At 32.4% G+C, this 24288-nt stretch overlaps 2 protein-coding genes and 1 long non-coding RNA gene across 13 annotated transcripts; 2 read left to right on the top strand and 1 right to left on the bottom strand.

Moving 5' to 3' along the window:
- The first annotated feature begins 2201 nt into the window (after positions 1-2201).
- LOC130946858 (uncharacterized) lies at positions 2202-6896 on the top strand. 4 transcript variants are annotated; one of them, XM_057875740.1, is made up of 6 exons: positions 2202-3103; positions 3587-3688; positions 6189-6258; positions 6387-6476; positions 6588-6688; positions 6775-6896. In XM_057875740.1, the coding sequence occupies exons 1-2, from the start codon at positions 2218-2220 to the stop codon at positions 3619-3621; spliced, it is 921 nt and encodes a 306-aa protein (XP_057731723.1). In that variant the 5' UTR covers positions 2202-2217; the 3' UTR covers positions 3622-3688; positions 6189-6258; positions 6387-6476; positions 6588-6688; positions 6775-6896. The 4 variants fall into 4 exon arrangements, with proteins under 4 accessions (XP_057731723.1, XP_057731722.1, XP_057731724.1 ...); XM_057875739.1 differs by having other exon boundaries at positions 6588-6882; XM_057875741.1 differs by having other exon boundaries at positions 6378-6476; positions 6588-6882.
- A 336-nt stretch (positions 6897-7232) lies between these two features.
- On the top strand, positions 7233-9669 carry LOC130943341 (uncharacterized). Its single transcript, XR_009071783.1, has 4 exons — positions 7233-7901; positions 8779-8838; positions 8908-8989; positions 9134-9669. It is a non-coding gene; the product is annotated as an uncharacterized LOC130943341 (long non-coding RNA).
- A 6729-nt stretch (positions 9670-16398) lies between these two features.
- LOC130944668 (psbP domain-containing protein 2, chloroplastic-like) lies at positions 16399-24075 on the bottom strand. 8 transcript variants are annotated; one of them, XR_009072109.1, is made up of 11 exons: positions 23786-24075; positions 23112-23267; positions 22098-22187; positions 20704-21787; positions 20359-20436; positions 19657-19836; positions 17964-18017; positions 17798-17850; positions 17664-17702; positions 17441-17585; positions 16437-16662 (listed from the first exon to the last, which is right to left on the bottom strand). XR_009072109.1 is itself a non-coding variant. In XM_057873104.1 (2 exons), the coding sequence occupies exons 1-2, from the start codon at positions 23870-23872 to the stop codon at positions 23001-23003; spliced, it is 354 nt and encodes a 117-aa protein (XP_057729087.1). In that variant the 5' UTR covers positions 23873-24075; the 3' UTR covers positions 22196-23000. The 8 variants fall into 8 exon arrangements, 1 of the variants encoding a protein (XP_057729087.1); XR_009072110.1 differs by lacking the exon at positions 22098-22187 and having other exon boundaries at positions 16399-16613; XR_009072112.1 differs by lacking the exon at positions 22098-22187 and having other exon boundaries at positions 20704-21815.
- Between the last annotated feature and the right edge of the window lie 213 nt (positions 24076-24288).

The raw sequence follows: 24288 nt of genomic DNA, 5'->3' as shown, positions 1-24288 counted from the left end.
AGACATCAAACTCTTCTATTCCCTTTATTTTTCTTATTATCATAAAAATAAAGAGATTTGGTATAATTAATTACAAAAAAAATTAATAAAAATAGACAAAACTCTAAAAAGAAGAGAATGGAACAAAAAAGAAGACGAAGTGATCGAAAGTTATTCGTAAAATAGAAAAGTAACCGTAATAAAAATAAAAAAAAGTTAATTAGTAATTTATTTTTTTGACCTTTTTAAAAATAAAAAATTATATCAATTACTCTTTATTAATAGGGTTAAGATAGAAAAGCGATAATTGGACACTAAATTCTCCTATTACCTTTATATATTGTCGTAGATATAAAAAAATTTCTGTAAAAAATTTATCAAAAAATTTTTATTTTGAGTTTTTATTTTTTTAAAATGTACTAACATGACCATACTATTAAAAATTAGATTGAAATTAATCCGTTCCATCCCGTTAATTAAGAATTGGCCATCAAATTAGTTCGATTTAATATATATCGTTTGACAGAAAATTAATTAAAAAAATCGATTAACTAATTAAACTGATATCTATTTTAACAGTTAATCGATTTAAAATAATAAACTACAAAAAAAATTAAATCCATTTTTTTTAAAAATATTATATATATATATATATATATATATATATTAATATATTATTTTATTATATCCAATTAAATCCTAATTAAATTTTGATTAATTTTTTTAATATCTAATTTCACTGGTTAGATGACCCGTTTGATTTTCAAACCTCAAAACATTTGAAACTACTAATAAAAATAACGGTAACAAATGAGTTCAATTTTTACAATTGACGCGTTTAACGTTGTCATGTCCCTGTGCAATTCAATTCCAATGGCTTTGAAAACTTGCTTCACTCTTCTCCACCATTCACAACACTCTTCTTCCAGAACCTTCTTCTCATTCCCCTCTTCCAATTCTGCTACCTGCATTCTTCACAATGAATCGCACAACAACCACATCCTGCATTTCTCAACATTTTTTACTAAGAGGAAGCTCCATCTTTCTCTTCTTCTCACAACTTTTCCAGAACCCAGTTCGACTTGCAAATCTTGGAGACTTCGGGAGCCCCGAGTTTGTAACTGATAAGCATTTACAAGCAGAAAGGCGTAAGGTAAGGTTCTTGTTTCCATTGCTGGAACTTTCTATGACCAATGCAAAATTTGAGTGAAGTGATGATGATATTGATTAGAAGAATGAGCTGAAAGATTTACCTTGGATTACTTTGACTCTATTATGAACATCATTTTGCTAATACTAAGCGCTAAGACACTAAAGGCTACATTATATAATAAAAAGGACTCTAGAACCTTCCCTTCCTATCACAAACTATTGGCACCTCACCTGTGCTCTAAAGTATTCCTATAATTATTTATTTTTATCCATAGTTGATTCTTCGTTGATCTTTACTTAATTAAATCAAAAGTAGCAACGATCAATTGGTTTCTTGTTGAGATTGAGGTGTAGAAGTTAACCACTTTTTGTCTATATAACAATAATTTGATTTGATATTAATTTAGAAGAATTTTGTATTGAAAACATAAAATTTAAATAGAATCAACTCTTTTATTTTTATTTAAATAGATAATTTGTAATTAAAGTATGTTGTATAAGGAGCGAAACAGAGTATCAAAAAAAGAAAATATTATGTAATCTAAACGAGTGAAATTTACTATCCTGATTAGTTACAATAACAATAATTTGTTATTGTTAATTTAGAAGAATTTTGCATTGAAAACATAAAATTTAAATAGGGTCAACTCTTTTATTTTTTATTTTTATTTAAATAGATAATTTGTAATTAAAGTATGTTGTATAAAGAGCGAAACAGAGTATCAAAAAAAGAAAATCTTATGTAATCTAAATGAGTCAACTATACTATCCCAAATTCCCAATTAGAATGAAATGAAATGAAATTTTAAAACTGAAATTTGAAAATGAAATCTTTAATTTTTATCCATAATATAATATAAATTAAATTGACACACTCTATCTTAGAAAGTGAAATTTATATAAATAAATACTATATCTAAAAATAGGAATCCAAGAAAGAAGAAGAAGAAATAGGAAACCAAGAAAGAAGAAGAAGAAGGAGAAGAAGAAGAGAAAATCAAGAAAGAAGAAGAAGAAATAGGAAACCAAGAAGGAAGAAGAAGAAAGAGAAGAAGAAGAATGAGTGACGAGCAATCAGATTTTGCAATGATGAATCCATGGGATATCAGAGACCCGTGCGATATGATAGACTTTGATGCTGACGATGAAGCACCGCAGTTTCAGTTTGAGTGTCCGCCTCTGCCTGAGCCCGTCTGGAATGGGGACGAAAACAATGTAGGTGAGCCGTGTGCCATGGACGTGAGTGGTAATGAACCACCTCAGCCGGTTATTGATGAGTGTTTGACAGAGCACTATTGGGGAAGCCCATTATCTGATTATCAACCACTTCAGTCTCAGCCTGAGCCATGTGCCATGGACGTGAGTGGTAATCAACCACCTCAGCCAGTTATTGATGAGTGTTTCCCGGAAGTTATGAAGAGGACAGAGCACTATTGGGGAAGCCCATTATCTGGTTCTCAACCACTTCAGTCTCAGTCTCAGTCTCAGTCACGTGCCATTGACGTGTGTGGTAATCAACCACTTCAGTCTCAATCTCAGACGGATATAGTAAGGACGCTGACGGATGAGTTTTTCGCTGACACCTGTGGTTATCCACTACCTCAGTCTCAGCCTCAGCCTCAGACTCAGTGGGATACCAGTAGGAACATGTTAGAGCTGATTCCCGATGTCGGTAGTCATCAACCACTTCAACCTCAATCTCCGGTCTGGACTTGGGAGGAGAACAAAGCATTTGAGTCAATTATTACCAGTTGTTTTCAGGATGATATCCAGAACCGCTGGGAGGACGTGGCTGCTCGTCTCCCCGGCAGGACCCCGACACAGCTGCAAGAACGCTTTCAGAAGCTGATGAACGACATCAATAACATGACCATCATGATGGAACACAACCCTCTCTCCATCCCTATCAATGCAACAACACCATTACACCACCACCACCATCACACCCTTATTCCACTCATCATCATCACGGGTCGGTATTCTCAATATTTTCATTCTTATTAAATTATTCTTCAACCTTAATCCATGACAACAATAAAAAAGTCTAGTGTCCCACAAATTCAACTCAACAGAATACATAAATTCAATTACAATTTTTTTAATCTAAAATCACAAAACAAATTAGAATTAAATTTATGTATTTTGTTAGGCTGAATTTGTGGGCCACGAGACCTCTTTATTGTTGTCAGGGACTAAAATGGAAGAGTAGTTTAATAGACTAAAATTGTAATTAAATTTATATATTCTATTGGGCTGAATTTGTGGATCACAACTTTATTGTTGTTATGGGGTAAGGTGAAAGAGTAGTTTAATAATTCCCTTCTTATTTAGCAAGGTTTATTTCTAGTATTCTTTATTTCTGTTTACTTATTCTATATTTCTTTTTTTTTATAAATTTTATGAACAAACCTAATAAACAATGAACTTTTTAATATTTTGTTTATTATCATGGCAGGGAGGAGCTCGTGCCAGCTGCAGAGGAGGCGGTAGTGCCAACTGAACAAGAGGAGGCAGCACCAACAAAGACAGGATATCATTGGACCGAGGATGAACATAGGTATTTGTTATTATATTACTTCTTTTTACCTCTTTTTTATTTATTTATTTATTATTTAGTTGAATATTGGTATTTACAAAAAAAAAATGTGAAGCAACTAATATCAACATATAGGAGCAATTCTCTTGATTTAGATATATCTCTAACTTGTCCATGATGATTGTATGTTGTCTACAATATATAAGTCTAGCACCTCTTTTTTGCAAGATCGACTTCACTGCTCTCTTGTTAATTAAAGCTTGCATACATCAGTGTTTTTATGCATCAATAACTAGTAATTTGAGTGAATTCTAAAGTAATTTTTATTGATTGCTAAATTTATTTTGTTTTGACCGTGGTTGGCATAATAAGGTTTCTAGTTAGACTAAAAACCAAAAAAGAAAAAAAAATTGTTTGATATCTAAAAATATTGTTACTAATTAAATAGTTTATGTTTTTATGTAAAAATTTTTACTATAAAATTTGTTAATAGTTATTTCAAAAATCATATTTTGGTAGGTTATTTCTTAGAGGGTACCAAAAAGAAGGCTCACACTGGAAAAGAATTTCAGAATATTATGTAAAAACAAAAACTCCTAGTCAAATTTCCAGTCATGCTCAGAAATATTTTTTACATCAAGAAGAATTAGCTGAAGGAAAAAAGTTAAGGAAAAGCATTTTTGATGTAATTTGATCATCGTAAGTCATTTTTTTACTCTCAATTACTTTGTTTAATTCAATTTCTACTAATATAGAAAATATTTAATTGACTATTTTAAACTCTTTTAAGTTATTATTCATAATAGTTACACTGTTTTAATTGTTTTTCAATGTAGAAATTGTGCCCTAATTCAACCTTTTTAACGGATGGAGGATTTGCTTAAAGGAGGAAGAACATGTAAATGGTTTAAAGATTTTTATTTAGGTTGCACATATCTAGTTCAAGTTAATTGTTAGCTAGTTTTGTAAATGAACAATGCCCGGAAGATATGTTTGAAAAAATAATGATGTAGGTAAGACGATCATTATAGATGTAATTGTGATTTATAACCTTTTTATTAATAATATTTGATTTTCTAGTTTTCTGGCCTTGATGGCAATGCCGAAGGGGACGGTGAACTAGATTTTATCTAAAGTCTTGATGGCTATTCCGAAGAGACTTTTGGTAGAAAAGATGTATCTTTTTAAACAGATATGTAAAAGAATTTTAAAAGTATTTGATCTATAAAAAATAGTTATAAAATATTTTTAGGTAATTTTTTTATGTTTATAATGATTACTTCTTTTTCATATTTTATTTGGTTGTCATTGAAAAAGAGTTGAAAAAGAAGAGCTTGACACTAATTAGTTTATAGACAAAGTATTTGATATTCATTAGCTTGTTAAGTATTTACACAATTACTCCAATTAACTTGCTGTGTTGTATTTACATGATGGCAGCAGTAATAAAAATTTGTTTTATTAATGTTATTATTGCCTCTTTTTGATGAACGAGAACAAGTGACTTTCGTAACAACACTTTTGTTGTTATCGTGAAAATTATATTTACCATGACAGCCTTAAATACGAAAATGAAGACAAGATGTAATAGAATTATCGGTTGTTCATAGAAGAAAATTATTTTCATTCCATAAAGGAGAAAAGAAAAGGCAAATTCATTGAACATACTTCAATTTAAGTTATATAGTTTCCATGATATCTTTCTGTTATATAGTGTGTACACTTTCTATATGTAATTATTGAATAAATTTCTATGTAATTTGTTTTATTTAATCACAGTAAATATGATTCACAATACTTGTTTGAATCTTATTTACAATGTATCTAATCAGTTATTTTCATATTCATTGGCACCATCATTGAATTCTTTATTGAAATTGTTCATTGAGTATAATATGTCAGTTTTTACTTGTCCTGCATTATTGTCTTATCTCTTCTATTTTTTGTTCTCTTGCTTGTGTAGTGTTCAAGCCATTCTTTCTCTTTTGATTTCTCATTAATCTTTTTTATGTCATTTTTCGTTGGAGAACGTTTGCCATAGGTATTTTTCTCGACTCCTTGCTTCACCTCTTTGTTTCATTATAGAACCTTTATGATCTTGAGTGTCTTTGACTTGATGCTTTAGTTTAATTTAGTGCATTATTCTTGTTATGATTCCAATAAGCCAATTTAGATGCGAGAGTTTAATTTAATTTGCACTTGAAGCTATTTTGTTGCTGTGTTACATCATGGTTAGGTAAAGGTATTTTGAAGCTATTTTTTTTCTGACGATATAAATGTAAAATTGTCATGCTGATTTCAGTAATAGAGAATATTTGTTGACATGGCTTAGTTATTATCCTCTGTTAATCGAAAAATATTTTAAGAAAAATAAAATTCATATTATTTCTCACTAACCAGACTCAAACATTAAAGTCATGGTGCTCCAAGTTATAAAAACTTTGGATGTTGTCTTTTAAATTTTAAAGTGGACATTCATAACCAAATTTATTTCTTTGCTTGCTGCTGCTAATAATATCAGGTATTCGTTTCGCATCCAAGTGGTGAAAAATATTCAAGTGTACTATGTGCAGGAAGCCAGATATATTAAGGTAAACATTTATAGATTGCCTTGTAATTTACCAGTTATTAATTTATCATTCTCTTAAGTCTTAAGCTTATTCTTGTAAACTAATTTCTTTTAAAAAATTTACTTCAATTTCGTTCGGAGAAAACCCAGTATCAGGAATTCAATCATGGGATTGGAATCTGAGTGGTGACAAATCCACATATCATGCATTGTACCCAAGGGCTTGGACAATATATGAAGGTAAAATGGGGTAGTCATATATTCCAAAATTCCAAGTGCATTATGATATTAATTGTAAATACCTTATCCCTTACATTGATTATCTCCTCTATAATTTTGTTCCAAATGCAGAACCTGACCCAGCACTGAGAATAGTTTGTCCTCAGATCTCACCTATTATTCCCCATAATTACAAGGAGAGTAGCTTTCCTGCATCAGTTTTTACTTTTGTGGTAGGCAAGAGTCACTTCAATTTCTTTTTTAGTTAGAATTTGATACATATGTTGCTCTTAATATGCAATGAATGTTATTTATGCAGTTAAATAATTTTGGAAAAACAACAGCAGATGTCACCTTGCTTTTCACATGGACTGTAAAGGGGTGGCAAGCGGGCAAGCCCGCCCCCCCCGCCAGAAGCCCGCCCCGTCTAGTGAGACAGTCATAGAATCCTAGCCCGCCCCGCCTAACTGCGGGCTGGCGGGCTAAGCGCGCCATAACTCCTTTTTTTTTATTACTATTAACTACTAAGTAATATATAATTTCACAAGCATATTAATAAATTTATAATTTCTAATGGGATGAAAAATTATATTTTTTATATATTCACAAACATTAAAGTCTTTGTAATTATAAATATCTAATAAATATAATTATAAACCAAATTTTCATTCAAAATATAAGTATAAATATTCTCTCCAAAGAAAAATAAACATAATCCAAAACATAATTATAAATATTGTCTCCAAAATAACATAAACATAATTCAAAACACTCAATTTTTATCTTCATACTCTTGTAAGTTAGGTTGGGGGAAGTTAGGTTTTGGCAAAAAAAATTGCAAAAAAATATCCTCTCACTAAAAAAAACCTTAACCCGACGGAGAAGCCCGCCTCGCCCCGCCAAAGCCCGCGGTTTAAGCGGTGCGGGTTAGGCGAGCTTTTGCTATTTGGCGGTCCCGATTTTTCAGCCCAACCCGCCTTTTTTGGCGGGTTACGCGGGCCGCCCCGGCGGGTTTAGGCCCGTTTGCCACCACTTCTGTAAGTGAAACTTCTTTTGGACTATTTACTATTACGCTGTTGATGTTTTAATGTTTTATCCTATTGTTGGCCCTTGGGGCGCTTAATGCAAACAATTGATGTATGCATTCAGATTTCTGTTGGATGACACAACTTATTTTTATTTTTTCTTTTTGTTAATTTTTCATAATTATAATTTTTTTCATCTCAAATTTTTTGAATGAAAAAAAATGTGAATAAATTAGATTTTCATAATTTATTCTAGTTTATTACAAAATAGCATATAAGAACACAAAATTGTGTGTCTCTGTCCTTTTATGTCTTGTTCTTAATGTCTTATTCTTAGAAACAAACGCAGCCTTGATGTATGCATTCAGATTTCTGTTGGAGGACTTTCTGAGTTTACTGGCGATCATTCTAATTCAAAGAAGTAAGAAAATTGTAACTTGTTCAACTTCTTTGTGAAAATCTCCCATTTGATTGCTTTTTATTCTAACATTCAAGACACATATTTTGTCATGCTAGGGTGAATGACAAAGTTATAATTTTTCACAATATTTCATAGAAACTTGAAAAATATTTTTTCATTGTTTTGTTATATCAAGTTATTGGTTCCATCATGTTTTCTTCTCCTGGATAAAGCTAATTATTCTGTTCTAGCTTCTAAGCATTATATAAGACAAGCACTTGGATTTTCTTTTATTTGGGTATCATAAATAATTTCTTTGTCAGTTATGACAATTACAATGTTGAAGACTTCAAGTCCTGTCAAGCATCACTGTTTCAGAATATTGGAAGCCTAAACAATTACCCCTTTTGAACTCTTAAAAATGATGTATCTTGTAATATCTTAGGGCAATCTTTTAGGATTGGTTTTTATATTTTCTTACATTACCCCATTTTTCTTCTTTATTTTAGTATGTTTGGGATTCTAATATTTTTCAAAAATAGGGGTTGTTACTTTGTAATTTATCTCATGGTATATCTCATCATATCAGAATGGCTGAGTTGATTAAATGAAGATATCATGATGCAGATTGTAATTCTGTTTTCTCAGCTTTTGTTGCTTTTTTGTTCTTCTTATCCCCACCCCATCCCCCTTTTTTTGTTGATGTGCAGCATGTGTTTACATTGCACTTATTGAGAATTATATCCCTAGATATATTTTTGAAGAGCCAGACTATGGATAAAATTTTCTCTTTTCTTTTCTGTTCTTTCTTTGATGTCAAAATTTAGATGATTTCCCAAAGCATGCACCATAGATTTCATGAATAACTTACTAAAGCTTCTATGAATTGGTGACATAGGGCTCAGATTGAAGACTGGCAAAGACCAATCCTTCAAGACAAAAAAGGACTTCCTGAGTGGTAATGCTCAGTTCTTTATTAACTTTCTTCTTGTACTTTAAAAATTCTGAAGCATTCAGAGTTGTGCAGGTACCCTACAACTCTTCTGAATTTATGTTTACCCTTCTGAATGAGCTTTACTATCTCAATTCTGGATTCACAATTTGGACAGGTATTTCTCTAAAACTTGGGTTTTATATATTAGCTAATTAAGCCATGTTTGTTTGCTTTAAACTTTTCAGACTCTGTATGATTATGTGTTATGAGTTATGACTGTCTTTGTCATCAATTTGTTACACCATTCTCTGTTTTGCAGATGGTTCAGGTCCAGTGCATAGTTCAGCTAGCTTAGGGGAAAGAAAATTTTCGCTGGATGGGTTCATATATGATTTAGAGAGTCCGAATTAGTTTAAAATATATTAATTAAACAGATATGTAAAATTTTTTTAAAAGTATTTTATCCATAAAAATTAGTTATAAAATATTTCTATGTAATTTTATACTTTTATGATTATTTTTTTTCATATTTTATTTGGTTGTCACTAAAAAAAGAGTTGAGAGTTAATACAAGAAGAGTTTGACACTCATTAGATTATAGACAAAGTATCTGACACTAATTATTGTTAAGTATTTTCAACAATGACCCTATTCACAGGAATCACTCCTCTATATGGTCCTAGCCTTCAATATGCAGGGCCTGCATCTCTTGTATGGGGATGGGTGGTGGTTTCTTTCTTCACTTGGTTTGTTGAGATTGCAATGGCTGAAACTTGTTCATCTTTCCCGGTGTGTAACTTCATTCTTCAATTTGGTATTATTTCTGTCTTGTAATGAATGATATAGCATCTTGGATATTCCACAATCCTATAATGAAGTAAAAAATAGATGCTTTCAACTTCTTGAAATGTTAAATAGTGACATTTTTTTTTCATTTAGTGTTAAGAAATATAGAAACTATTAGGAAGATACATAATTTCTCAGTTTGTTAAGGTTGGTTTGAGATTTGATAAAATCTGGTTTCTACCGGTCTCATTGGCTTAAAGATCATGTTTTTCCCAATTTCAAATTTGGAACTCAATCAATTATGTTTAAACAAATTAAATATGTTTTGTAATGAAATCAAGAGGGTATGGGTTCATATATGGTTTAGAGAGTCCAAATTTATCGCCCGAGTGATAATGCTCTATACACACTCCAACTGCATCAAAGTCAGCATATGGAGAAAACATTGAGTATCCAATGTGGAATACCTTTGCTGTTCATTTTTACTCATCTTTTGCACTGGTCATGTTTTTTCCAAACTTGAACTGAGTGTCCAAAGAGACTTTGCTGCAGCAGTAATGATGCATGATCCTGAAAAAAGGCAAACTCTAGTTGATGGCCGAATGGTTCGCAGAAAGGTTCTTGGTGCTGTTCCTCATGATATTGTAGTCAATGATCCATGGTTTGAAATAAATGGCTATAATCTTCATAACACAACTATGCCTTATTTACATGCTTTATCCTCTTGATACTAAAACTTGTGGAAAATTGCAGCATCAAGTTGATAACAAGTAAGCTTTAACCACAGAATCAGAAGGTTATGTCAGACATTTTAGTTCTCAGTAAATTTTAACCAAATTAGTCTCTAACTCTTTATTTTCTTAGACGAATAAATTTTTACATCAAATTTTGATAAAGAATTAGACAAATTTATCCTACCATTATTTAATAAAGACACAAAAAATTTTAAAAGTTATTAAATTTCTAAAATCAATCTCTATGAACAAATAATAAGGTCTGAAGACTGATTTGGTAATTAAAATTTATTGAAAATTAAAATATATTGGCTAAATACTTTTTATAAACTGATTCAGATATTACTCAATAAAAAAATTCAAAATAAAGTTCTGTGTTCTATCATTTTTTATTTTTGAAATAGTTAATGAAGGTTGATTCTTCTGTTGAATCAACAGTTATGCTTTCCAAATTCCTAAAGCATGGAACACTAACAATAGATACAGATCTATGTGTTACATGCGCCTTTAGCCATGTGGGCAATGCAGTGGGCATTGTCGAGACCAAAGCACACGTGGCACGAGATTAAGGTTGATGTGAAGGAAGGTAATTTGTCTTTGTCAAGATACCATGCTGGTTTTTGCAAAGTGCATGTCTTCTGAAGACCAAGATGTGGCAGCTTATATATGATTCTACTTGCAAGAGAATGTTGTAGTCAAAGATTATTAGATTTAAACTTGTGCAATGCACCAAAAGAATGCAATAATATAAATGAAAATAATCTTTTGCTTTAAAAAATAAAATATTTTAACCTTATCAAAAATTTTTATAAAATTATTTTGACTGATTTTTTTTATATGGATCAAAGTTTAGTGTAACACACAGTTATTAAATTTTATTGTGTTTTTTAAAATTTTCAAGGCTGGAGACAATTCACAGGAGACGAATTGTAGCAGCAGATTTTTTTAAAAAAAAATTATTTGTAGTAATAGTAGGGGCCGTATTGAGTTATTATAATATTAAATATATAATATACAGAGAGCGTATCGTCGATAATTGATATTACACAGGCAACGTATTATATTTCTCTTATTATGAAAATATAAATGGGGTATTATAAAAAGAAAAACGGATATGTTTGGTTGAGTGTGTGAGTGGGAGAGTGTTTTTCTTTTAGAGTGTGAGAGTGTACACGTATAAAAATGGAAAGAGGTGATAGTTTAAAAATATATATTATAATGATCAGATTTTTTCTTAAACATGTGTGATTTTTATATGTAAAAATTTTTGTGATGTTATTCTTTTGCAATAATATATGAGAAGTTTAAGAGTATATTTTGTAAATGTGTTGATAATCAAATATTAAGAAGAGTAACAAATATTTTTTACAGACAGCATGTGTTAGTATTTAGTATTTAGTGATTTTCTTTAGTTTTAAATAATGTATGTGCATAGCTGACGAAGCAAATATGTACAGAATGTTTTCGATCAATTAGCAAACACGAGCACAAATGTCGGTTATCAAGTTATATGTTGAATTTGAAGAATTAGTTGATGTTGATTTATCGGAGCCTAACATCGACTGGACTGAGCCAACTATATTTTATGCAAAGTGTGTACAATATGGAACAAATGGCGATTGACTTTCATGGCTAGTCTTATTAAAAGAAAATTTTGTTGAGTTATAGGGTAGTACAATGGTAGTCACCATGTACCAAAACTATCATTTCTCAAGATTATGCCAAGCTGAACTCAAACATAATTGCACATTTCTCAAGATTATGCTAAGCTGAACTCAAACATAATTGCAGAGGTGATAAAGCCATTGGTTGAAATGGGTTCATCTTGAAAGGTGACGTATGTGATTGTTGAAGTGCAATCGAAATTCAATTATACGATAAGTTACCGCAAAACATGGTTTTCTAAGCAAAAGACAATTTCAAAAATTTTTTGTGGTTGGAAAGCTTCTTATAAAAATTTTGCCATCATGATTTGAAACAATAGTACAAAAAGAGTTATCAACAGCAGTCGAGATCGAAACTGCACTAACATATCGAAAGAATGAGGTGGTCGAGGATGTTAGAATAATGACGCGAGTGTTTTGGAACTTTTTATCCATGCATTAAAGCATTAAAGAGCTGCAAACCAATTGTACAAATAGATGACACATATTTGTATGGAGAATACAGAAGAACTCAATTAGTTACAATTTTTTAGGATGACAATGACAATATTGTGCCTTTTAATTTTTTATTCTACTATTTAGTTTATTAAACATATATATTAGGTGATAAATTCTTAAAACACTAGAATATATCATATCTTTTGTAATTTTTTTTAGTTTTTTATTTTTGGTCAAATTGTATTCATTAATTATATTATTTATATATCATTTTTTTCTCTTTTAATAATTTATAATTTTTAATATTATTTAATTATAAAATTATTAAAAATACATAGTGTTATCATAATTTATGAAAAATAAAATTAAATATTAATTTCAATTTTTAAAATATCATATTCAAATTTACATTTCATCTAAGAGTTTTATATTTGTACAAATATTTAAATATAATCTAAAATAAATAAATAAATAGAAATGACTATTTAGAAGAACAAAAATTAAAATGATAATATAAAGTCAAATAAATAAATTTAAATTGAGTATTTTCGTAATTTTAAAAGTTTAATTTATGTATAAATTTTTTAATTTTATAATTATTAAATTTAAAATTAATTTATATATTTTATAAAATATATATTCATTTTGCTTTTACGCAATGCATGGGTGTAAATCTAGTTAAAATTGAAAATGAGACTAAGAGAGAAAGCATACATATTGAAGAGACAGAGTGCTAGTGCACTATATATTCTCGGAGTTAGACGCGTGTTGCGCAAGCAATATGTCCCTACGTATTGTCAGCAATGTTCTGAGAACCGGATCGGACCGGCCGGTTCAACCGGGTTAACCGGAAACCGGTCCCCTAGCCGGTCCGGTCCACATGGAAAATCGCCCTGCAAAAAACCGGTGGAAAAACCGGCCGAACCGGTGGTTAACCAGTGAACCGGGTGAACCAGCCCGGTTTTTGTCAACGCCGGTTCTCTCCCAGCCCCCTGAAAACAGCGTCGTATTAACTTAAAAAAAAAAAAAATTAAAACAGCCAATATCTGAAGCTGCTTCCCCCTTCCCTTCGACATTTCCCATTTTCCCCCAAATCTCCAAAACTAACCTAAAGCCAAAATCCCTTCACCTTTGTTTCGAAGACAGCCACCCTAATCGGAGCTGCAGACGGCGGAGGTGGTCGTCTTGTCTGCGTCGAGGCTGGAGTCGCGGGTCGTGGGTCACCGTCGCTCGTCGTCTTCTCTGCTTCCAGGGTCGCTCACCGTCGCTCGTCCATCACTGGTCGTCTTCTCTGCTTCGTGCTCGTTTACCGTCGCTGGTCGTCTTCTCTCCTTCGAGGTTAGTTCGTTCTGGCCTCTGGGTTGAACCAGTTTAAGGCTTCTGATATTAGGGTTTAGGGTTGTGCTTCCTGCTCGGTTGTTAAGCTCTGTTATTAAATTTTATTTTTTTTGTTCTGTGCTTCAAATTATTAAGGCTGTTGTATGTTGGATAATTTGATTAAGTTCTGTGTTCTTGACTTCTTGGTTGATAATGATTTCTGTTCTGTTAATTTTTGATTGTTAATTTCGGTTGTTAGGGTGGATAATGAACTATGCTCTGTTAATAATGAACTCTGCTCTGTTATTAAATTTTGTTGGTTTTTTTTGTTCTGTGCTTCAAATTATTAAGGCTGTTGTATGTTGAATAAATTGATTAAGTTCTGTGTTCTTGGTTGATTAAATTCTGTTCTTGGTTGAATAAAGTGAATAAATTGTATGTTGCTGGCATTCTGAATTTAGATGGAACAGTCCCAAAATGATCAACAACAACAACATAATGCTGTACAAGAATCTCAGACAGGTTCCTCTCGAGGAAAATCTGACCCTGCTTGGGAATATTTCACTGTGAAATATGATAAGAATCATAAGGCACAATACATGTATCTTTTGTTTGAATACTTATAATGGAGGGGGGATATATAGGATGAAATATCATCTTGCGAAACATTATGTTTGTCATTTATGTGCGTTTTAATTTCTTTAGTTATAAACTTTGACATTTGAAGTTGTCTTTGACCTTTTAATGATGAATTATGTATTGTTTATTTTGTGAAATTATTAAATTTTGAATCTTATTAGTTTAAAAATTATTGCATTTAACTTTTTAAAATTATGTTTTGATTTTTTTTTATAATTTTATTATATATTTAATTAAACCGGTTCAACCACGGTTCAACCCCGGTTGAACCATTGAACCAGTCACTTGACCGGTTCGATGACCGGTCCGGTTCTCGCAACCTTGATTGTCAGTGCAATACGCCTCTTGTGAGTTGTACTTTTTCCAAATGGCGTTCTTAGATTCTTGTAAATTACCACTTTTTGCAATATCATAGTAAATTTGATGTTGTTCTGATACGAATTTGTATCAAGAATAGAGAGAATTAGAGATAGTCAGAGAGAATAGAAGAGAAATCCCTAAAATTAGGGACAAAGAGAGAAAGTAGAGTTTCAATTACATTATGTTTATCCTATATTATTACATCATACTCTTATTTATAGTATAATTTTCTAATTAGACTCGTCCAATAATAATCTTGTTTCCATTCCTGAAACTTTATATGACCAATGCAAAATGAGTCAAGTGATGATGATATTGATTAGAAGAATCTCCCTGTACTTGTACCATAACAACATAAGCAAAGGAAGAATGAGCTGAAAGATTTACCTTGGATTACTTTGGCACCTGACCTCACCTGTGCTCTAAGCCTCTAAAGTATTCCTTCTTATAATTATTTATTTTTATCCATAGTAGATTCTTCGTTGATCTTTATTTAATTAAATCAAAAGTAGCAATGATCATAGATGTTAGTGAAACATTGCTTCCGTATTTATGACAAAAGGAATACTGGCCATTACATATAGTTTGCTTTGCATTTAACAACTAAAGTAAGAAGGGAAAAAGCTTATTTCTCTGAAATAGTGAAATGTTCCTTCTGTGTTTATAATTGTCTCTGATTCTAGGGAATAATCAAATGTCTATTATTCTCCTCATGTTCAGGAAAGTACAAAATACTAATTAAGAAGACGACGAAAATACTTAAAGCAAGAATGAGTCAAGAGAATTCACATATGTTGAAGATGATAGAGGCAGAGCTGTTTGCCAACGACCACAATGTGGGTGGTAATCCACTGCCTCAGCTTCAGCCTCAGCCTGATTGGGATATGGAGAAGATGTGACGTCGGTGGTTATCAACCACTTCAACCTCAACTTCAGCCCAAGCTGCAGTCGGATAATCAACCATCTCATTTTTGGGACGACAACAAACAGTTCGATGAGTGTTTGCCGGAAGCTATGGAGAATTGCCGGCGGGAGGCGGAAGCTATGAAAATGACAGAGCAGTCGGATAATCAACCACCTCATTCTTGGGACTACAACAAACAGTTCGATGAGTGTTTGCCGGAAGCTATGGAGAACCGCCGGCGGGAAGCGGAAGCTAAGAAGATGACAGAGCACTATTATGGAAGCCCATTATCTGGTTATCAACCACTTCAGTCTGAGACTCAGCCATGTGCCATTGACGTGTGTGGTTATCAACCACCTCAGCTACCGTCTCAGCCTCAGCCTCATCCTTGGTCTCGGCCACTTCAGTCTGAGCCTCAGCCGTGTGCCATTGACGTGTCTATTAATCCACCGCAGCCTCAGCCCCAGCCTTGGTCTCGGCCACTTCAGCCTCAGCCTTGGTCTCGGCCTCGTCCTTAGTCTCATCCCCAGCCTCGGTTTTTCGCTGATACATGTGATTATCAACCACCTTATCAGTCTCAGCCTAGCCTTGGTCTCGGTCTCAGCCTTGGCCTTGGCCACAGTTTTTCGCTGGCACGGGTGGTTATCAACCACCTCAATTGCAGCCTCAGCTCCAGCCTCTGCCTCAACCTAAAGCTTTTGAGTCGGTTGTTGCCAATTGTTTTCGGGATGCCATACACAACCGCTGGAGTGTGGTGGCTGCTCGTCTCCCTGGAAAGACCCCGGCGCAACTGCAAGAACGCTTCCACAAGATGATGAACGACGTCACCACATCAACACCATCCAAAATGGTTATACCACAAACAATCCTCTGAATGCTGCATCTGGAAACATGACTGTGCCTGCTACCACATTGGAACACAACTCTTTTTTAAGAGTTCAATCGACGATCCTGGTTCTGAAGGCATGGCAGTTTCAAAGATATTCAGGCGGTCAAAAGACCCATGCTAAAAAGACAAATAGTACTAATTCAGTTCAATGAAATATAATAAGTATATTAGTTACAGAAAGGTTAATATCCTTCTGTAATAGACATCCTTTGAAGAGCTTTCAAAAGAAAATCACAGATTAGCAGATTAGCACCACATGAACTAAAATACAAATGATTGAATTTCATAAGTGCAATGTAAACCCATGCTACACATCAACAAAAAAAGGGGTATGGGGTGGGGAGAAGAAGAACAAAAAAGCAACAAAAGCTGAAAAAACAGCATTACAATCTGCATCATGATATCTTCATTTAATCAACTCAGCCATTCTGATATGATGAGATGTACCATGATATAAATTACAAAGTAACAACTCCTATTTTTGAAAAATATTAGAATCCTAAACATACTAAAATAAAGATAAAAAATGGCGTAATGTAAGAAAATATAAAAACCAATCCTAAAAGATTGCCCTAAGATATTACAAGATACATCATTTTTAAGAGTTCAAAAGGGGTAATTGTTTAGGCTTCCAATATTCTGAAACAGTGATGCTTGACAGGACTTGAAGTCTTCAACATTGTAATTGTCATAAATGACAAGAAATATGATACCCAAATAAAGGAAAATCCAAGTGCTTGTCTTATATAATGCTTAGAAGCTAGAACAGAATAATTGGCTTTATCCAGGAGAAGAAAACATGATGGAACCAATAACTTAATATAACAAAGACAATGAATAAATATTTTTCAAGTTTCAATGAAATATTGTGAAAAATTATAAGTTGTCTCTTAACCTGTTTAATTTCATTCCACATATCCTTAGCCGAGATACCCTTGTGAGCACCAGATATAACAAAGACAGGACATACTGATATATGCACATCCTCTGTCTCCGCTGCTGCAATTGCAAATGTGACAGCAGACCGCTCATTCCTAGCCCTATAGTATCATCTAAATTAATTGATAAATTCCAAAATTATTTGTCATTCAAAAGTATAGTAAGGGTTAAGGCTTTACTTGTGATGTAGAAGAACACCATGCACTTTGTCATTCACCCTAGCAAAACATAATATGTATCTTGAATGTTAGAATAAAAAGCAATCAAATGGGACATTTTCACAAAGAAGGTGAACAAGTCACAATTTTCTTACATCTTTGAATTAAAATGATCGCCAGTAAACTCAGAAAGTCCTCCAACAGAAATCTGAATGCATACATCAATTGTTTGCATTAAGCACCCCAAGGGCCAAGAATAGGATAAAACATTAAAACACCAACAGTGTAATAGTAAATAGTCAACAAAAAAGTTTCACTTACAGTCCATGTGAAAAGCAAGGTGACATCTGCTGTCGTTTTTCCAAAATTACTTAACTGCATAAATAACATTCATTGCTTACTAGGAGCAACATATGCATCAAATTCTAAGTAAAAAAAAAATTGAAGTGAATCTTGTCTACCATAAAAAGTAAAAACTGATGATGTAACGCAGCAACAAAATAGCTTCAAGTGTAAATTAAATTAAACTCTCGTAGCTAAATTAGCTTATTGGAATCATAACAAGAATAATGCACTAAATTAAACTAAAGCGCCAAGTCCACTCAAGATCTTAAAGGTTCTACAATGAAACAAAGAGGTGAAGCAAGGAGTTGAGAAAAATACCTATGGCAAACGTTCTCCAAGGAAAAATGGCATAAAAAGATTAATGGGAAATCAAAAGAGAAAGAATGGCTTGAACACTACTCAAGCACGAGAACAAAAAATAGATGAAATAAGTAGGACAAGTAAAAACTGGCATATTTAATGAACAATTTCAATAAAAAAATCAATGATGGTGGCAAAGAATATGAAAATAACTGATCTCTTCAAGGAGTAGATAAATTGGGAATCATATTTATTGTGATCAAATAAAACAACTTACATAAAAATTTATTCAATAATTATATATAGAAAGTGTACACACTATATAACATAGAAAGATATCATGGAAAATATATAGCTTAAATTGAAGTATGTTCTATGAATTTGCCTTTTCTTTTCTCATTTATGGAATGAAAATAATTTTCTTCTATGAACAACAGATAACTCTATTAAATCTTGTCTTCATTTTCTTATTTAAGGCTGTCAAGGTAAATATGATTTTCGCGATAAATAAGAACAAAAGTGTTGTTACAAAAGTCACTTATTCTCGTTCATAAAAAAGAGGCAATAATAACATTAATAAAACAAAATCTTATTACTGGCATCATATAAATACAGCACAGCAAGTTAATTGGAGTAATTGTGTAAATACTTAACAAGCTAATTAGTATCAAATACTTTGTCTATAATCTAATTAGTGTCAAGCTCTTCTTATACTAACTCTCAACTTCAATGACAACCAAATAAAATATGAAAAAGAAGTCATCATTAATAAAAGTATAAAATTACTTAAAAATATTTTATAACTAATTTTTATGGATGAAATACTTTTAAAATTTTTTTACATATATGTTTAATTAATATATTTGAAACTAATAATCTTTTAAAAAGATACATCTTTTCTACCAAAAGTCCCTTCAGCATAGCCATCAGACTTTAGATAAAATCCAGTTCACCATCCCCTTCGACATTGCCATCAAGGCCGGAGAACTAGAAAATCAAATATTATTGATAAAAGGGTTATGAATCACAATTATATCTATAATGATCGCATGTTCCTACATCAGTATTTTTTCAAACCTATCTTCTGGTCATTGTTCATTTACAAAACTAGCTAACAACTAACTCGAACTAGATATGTGCAACCTAAATAAAAATCTTTAGACCATTTACATGTTCTTCCTCCTATAAGCAAATCCTCCATCCATTAAAAACCTCGGATTAGGGCACAATTTCTACATTGAAAAACAATTAAAATAGTGTAACTATCATGGATAATAACTTAAAAGAGTTTAAAATAGCCAATTAAATATTTTCTATATTAGTAGAAATTGAATTAGACTAACTGATTGAGAGTAAAGAAATGACTTACGATGATCAAATTACATCAAAAATGCTTTTCCTTAGCTTTTTTCCTTCTGCTAATTCTTTTTGATGTAAAAAATATTTCTGAGCATGACTGGAAATTTGACTAGGAGTTTTTGTTTTGCCATAATATTCTGAAATTCTTGTCCAGTGTAAACCTTCTTGTTGGTACCCTCTAAGAAATAACCTACCAAATATGATTTTTGAAATAACTATTAACAAATTTTATACTAAAAATTTTTAAACAAAAACATAAACTATTTAATTAATAACGATATTTTTAGATATCAAACAATTTTTTTTTCTTTTTTGGTTTTCAGTCCAACCAAAAACATTATTATGCCAACCACGGTCAAAACAAAATAAATTTAACAATCAACAAAAAATTACTTTAGAATTCGCTCAAATTGCTAGTTATTGATGCACAAAAATACCAACGTATGAAAGCTTTAATTAACAAGAGAGCAGTGAAGTTGATCTTACAGAAAAGAGGTGCTAGACTATATATTGTAGACAAGATACAATCATCATCGACAAATTATAGATGTATCTAAATCAAGGAAGTGCTATAATAAATTGCTTTTCTTTATATGTTGATACTAGTTGCTCCACTTTGTTTTATTTTTTTCTTTTTTTGTAAACACCAATATTCAACTAAATAATAAATAAATAAGGAAGAAGAAAAAGGAAGTAATATAATAATCAATACCTATGCTCATCTGGGGTCCAATGAGATCCACTCTTTGTTGGTGCTGCCTCCTCCTCTGCGGCCAGCACTACCTCCTTGCTGTCATGATAGAAATAAACAAAATATTTGATGATCACTGAATTTCTTGTGAACAAAAATACTTATATATTTGATCATCTCCATTTCAAAATATTTTATTTATTCCAAAAACAAATCTAAGGGAAAAAAAAGTTCATTGTTTATACGGTTTGTTCATAAAACTTATAAGAAAAAGGAAATATAGAATAAGTAAATAAATAGAAAGAAAGAATACGAGAAATAAACCTTGCAAAATAAGAAGAGAATGAAAATATTGAGAATACTGACCAGTGATGATGATCAGTTGAGGCTCAGACTGAAGTGGCCGAGACCAAGGATGAGGCTGAGACAGTAGCTGAGGTGGTTGATTACCACACACGTCAATGGCACACGGCTGAGGCTCAGACTGAAGTGGTTGATAACCAGATAATGGGCTTCCATAATAGTACTCTGTCATCTTCATAGCTTCCGCCTCCTGCCGGCGATTCTCCATAGCTTCTGGCAAACACTCATCGAAATGTTTATTGTAGTCCCAAGAATGAGGTGGTTGATTATCCGACTGCTCTGTCATCTGCATAGCTTCCGCCTCCCGCCGGCGGTTCTCCATAGCTTCCGGCAAACACTCATCGAACTACTTGTTGTCGTCCCAAGAATGAGATGGCTGATTATCCGACTGCAGCTTGGGCTGAAGTTGAGGTTGAAGTGGTTGATGACCACCGACGTCACATCTTCTCCATATCCCAATCAAGCTGAGGCTGAAGCTGAGGCGGTGGATTACCACCCACATTGTGGTCGTCGGCAAACAGCTCCGCCTCCATCATCTTCAACATATGTGAATTCTCTTGACTCATTCTTGCTTTAAGTCTTCTTAATAAGCTTCTTGCTTGGATTCCTTTTCTTAAACACAACATTTTCGTCAATGGCAAACGGCTGAGGCTCAGACTGAAATGGTTGATAACCAGATAATGGGCTTCCATAATACTGCTCTGTCATCTTCATAGCTTCCTCCTTCCGCCGGCGGTTCTCCATAGCTTCCGGCAAACACTCATGAATAACCGGCTGAGGAGGTTGATTACCACTCACGTCCATGGCACACGGCTGGGGCTGGGGCTGGGGCTGAGGTGGTTGATAACCACCTACATTGGCAACAAAAATCTTGTTTTCGTCCCCATTCCAGACCGGCTCAGGCAGAGACGGAGACTCAAAGTGAAACTGCGGTGGTTCATCGGCATCCAGGTCTATCATATCCCACGGATCCATCATATCCCACGGATCCATCATTGCAGAATCTGATTGCTCTTCATTCATTCTTCTTCTTCTCTTCTTCTCCTCCTTCTTCTTCTTCTTCTTTTTCTTCTTCTTTCTTGATTTCCTATTTTTAGATATAATATTTATGTAACCTTCACTTTCTAAGATAGTGTGTGTCAATTTAATTTTTCTAAGATAGGATTTTTTATCTTTTTGTATTATGTAAATTTAGATAGTTTTAATTAAGATAAAAGACTTTCAAAAGCATCAAAAATTGATTTAAATTTTGTTTTAATAAATATAATTTTAAATGTTAAACCAAAATTCAAATATAATATTGTAGTGAAGCAGTTAAAACTTAAAAGATAGTAGAATGGACAGACATAGTGAAAATATTAAAGGTAATATGCATAAGGATAACATGAATAATGTACTTAATCTTGAAGCCTAAAACCAAGGTGTTAACTTAGAAAGAAGAGATCTTGTCCATAATTTCTCATTGGGATCAAATCCAAACAGAGCACCTATAAAAATAAAAAATAAAAAAATAAAAAACCACAACAACAACAACAAGAACAAGAAGAAGATAATAGCTTATAGCCAAGTGAAGGTTAACTCCTATGCCTTTTAGACATGGTGTAATCATGTTTCTTCACATTCCCATCAACTAAAACACGGGCAAAAAATTTACTCTAAAATTAATATTTTAATCCAATTTTTTAAATTACAATTTATCTTTTTTTTCTTCTTCTTGGATAAACGGGACTGAAGCTCAAAGAGAAGAGATTACATAATTGTAACTAATCGGGATAGTATAGTTGACTCATTTAGATTACATAATATTTTCTTTTTTTGATACTCTGTTTCCTCCCTATACAACATACTTCAATTACAAATTATCTATTTAAATAAAAAATAAAAGAGTTGACTCTATTTAAATTTTATGCATTCTCAATGCAAAATTCTTCTAAACCTAATTATTGTTATATAGACAAAAAATGGTTAACTTCTACACCTCAATCTCAACAAGAAACCAATTTGATCATTGCTACTTTTGATTTAATTAAGTAAAGATCAACGAAGAATCTACTATGGATAAAAATAAATAATTATAGGAATACTTTAGAGCACAGGTGAGGTGCCAATAGTTTGTGATAGGAAGGGAAGGTTCTAGAGACCCTTTTATTATATAATGTAATGAATGAAACAGAGAAGACAATTTGTAGCCAATTAGTTAGTTTAGCCTTTAGTGTCTTAGCGCTTAGTATTAGCAAAATTATGTTCACAACAGAGTCAAAGTAATCCAAGGTAAATCTTTCAGCTCATTCTTCCTTTGCTTATGTTGTTATGCTACAAGTACAGGGAGATTCTTCTAATAATATCATCACACTTGACTCAAATTTTGCATTGGTCATAGAAAGTTCCAGCAATGGAAACAAGAACCTTACCTTACACCTTTCTGCTTGCAAATGCTTATCAGCTACAAACTTGGGGCTCCTGAAGTCTCCAAAGTTTGCAAGACGAACCGGGTTCACGACAACCCCAATGTTGTTGCTCCCCATACTTGCATCTTGAAACAAAGCAGTTGCCCCAGCTTTATCAACCTATTCATTGTAAACCAGAGCAGCAAAAATTGTAACAAATGTAAATGGAAAGTGGTGAAAATTTGGAATGACAAGAATTTTATGTTTTTTTGCTCCAACTCCATAGCATTTCATCTTGTACTACTCAATTTGGAGGGGATAAATAACAATTTTTTTATGAAATATAATGATCAGTTCATCTAATATATTCCATTTCCATCTAATCTAATTCTAAAATATCTAAGAGTTTAAATTTTATGCATTGTCAATGTAAAATTCTTCTAAATCAAATTATTGCCATATAGACAAAAAGTGGCTAACTTCTACACCTCAATCTCAACAAGAAACCAGTTTGATCTATGCCGCTATGCGCAACACACGATTAGGTGTCAGTGTAAAAGAGTTATACACTAACAGCTAGATTTTAACTCTATTGAATCATTTTCCAACACATCATACCAAACATACGCAATTCTTCACAGTAGAAAAAGCTTATCAAAGATTAAGGTTATTCAAAAAAAATGGGTAAATAATTTTACCTTAGTCCAAGAAGACGGTATAAGAAGAGTGAAACCTTCCTTCGAATCAGTGTATCTGTGAAGCTCCAAGTCCAACTCTTGAGCCATCAAGAATGAACCACTAGTGTTTGATAAATTGCTCGAAAGAAAAGTTGTGAGAAGAAGAGTAAGATGGAGCTTCCTCTTAGTAAAAAATGTTGATAAATGCAGGATGTGGTTGTTGTGAGGTTCAGTGGGAAGAATGCAGGTAACAGAATTGAAAGAGGGGATTGAGAAGAAGGTTCTAGAAGAAGAGTGTTGTGAATTGTGGAGAAGAGTGGAGCAAGTCATAAAAGCCATTGGAATCTATTCTTTATATAAACCTAGATGGATTTCTCCGCGTTATTTTTTCATCTTACTAATGCCTAAAAAATTTACCAAATCAACTATTATTTTTAAATTAGTAAAAAAATAAAAAATACAAAAAAATATACAAAGTAATAAAAATATATATAAATTAGGTTGTAAAATTACCAATAACAATA

The sequence above is a fragment of the Arachis stenosperma genome, chromosome 8 (assembly GCF_014773155.1).
Source record: "Arachis stenosperma cultivar V10309 chromosome 8, arast.V10309.gnm1.PFL2, whole genome shotgun sequence".
Lineage (NCBI taxonomy): Eukaryota > Viridiplantae > Streptophyta > Magnoliopsida > Fabales > Fabaceae > Arachis > Arachis stenosperma.
Note: the sequence above shows the minus strand (reverse complement) of the source record. Positions and strands in the feature narration are given on the sequence as shown.

What these genes read in the sequence shown, in the direction of transcription:
- LOC130946858 (XM_057875740.1), top strand. Translation starts at nt 2,218, where the DNA reads ATGATGAATCCATGGGATATCAGAGACCCGTGCGATATGATAGACTTT. An exon ending in TCCACTCATCATCATCACGG is followed by an intron (nt 3,104 to 3,586) that starts GTCGGTATTCTC and finishes TTATCATGGCAG; the next exon opens with GGAGGAGCTCGTGCCAGCTG.
- LOC130944668 (XM_057873104.1), bottom strand. Translation starts at nt 23,872, where the DNA reads ATGGCTCAAGAGTTGGACTTGGAGCTTCACAGATACACTGATTCGAAG. An exon ending in TACCGTCTTCTTGGACTAAG is followed by an intron (nt 23,268 to 23,785) that starts GTAAAATTATTT and finishes TACAATGAATAG; the next exon opens with GTTGATAAAGCTGGGGCAAC.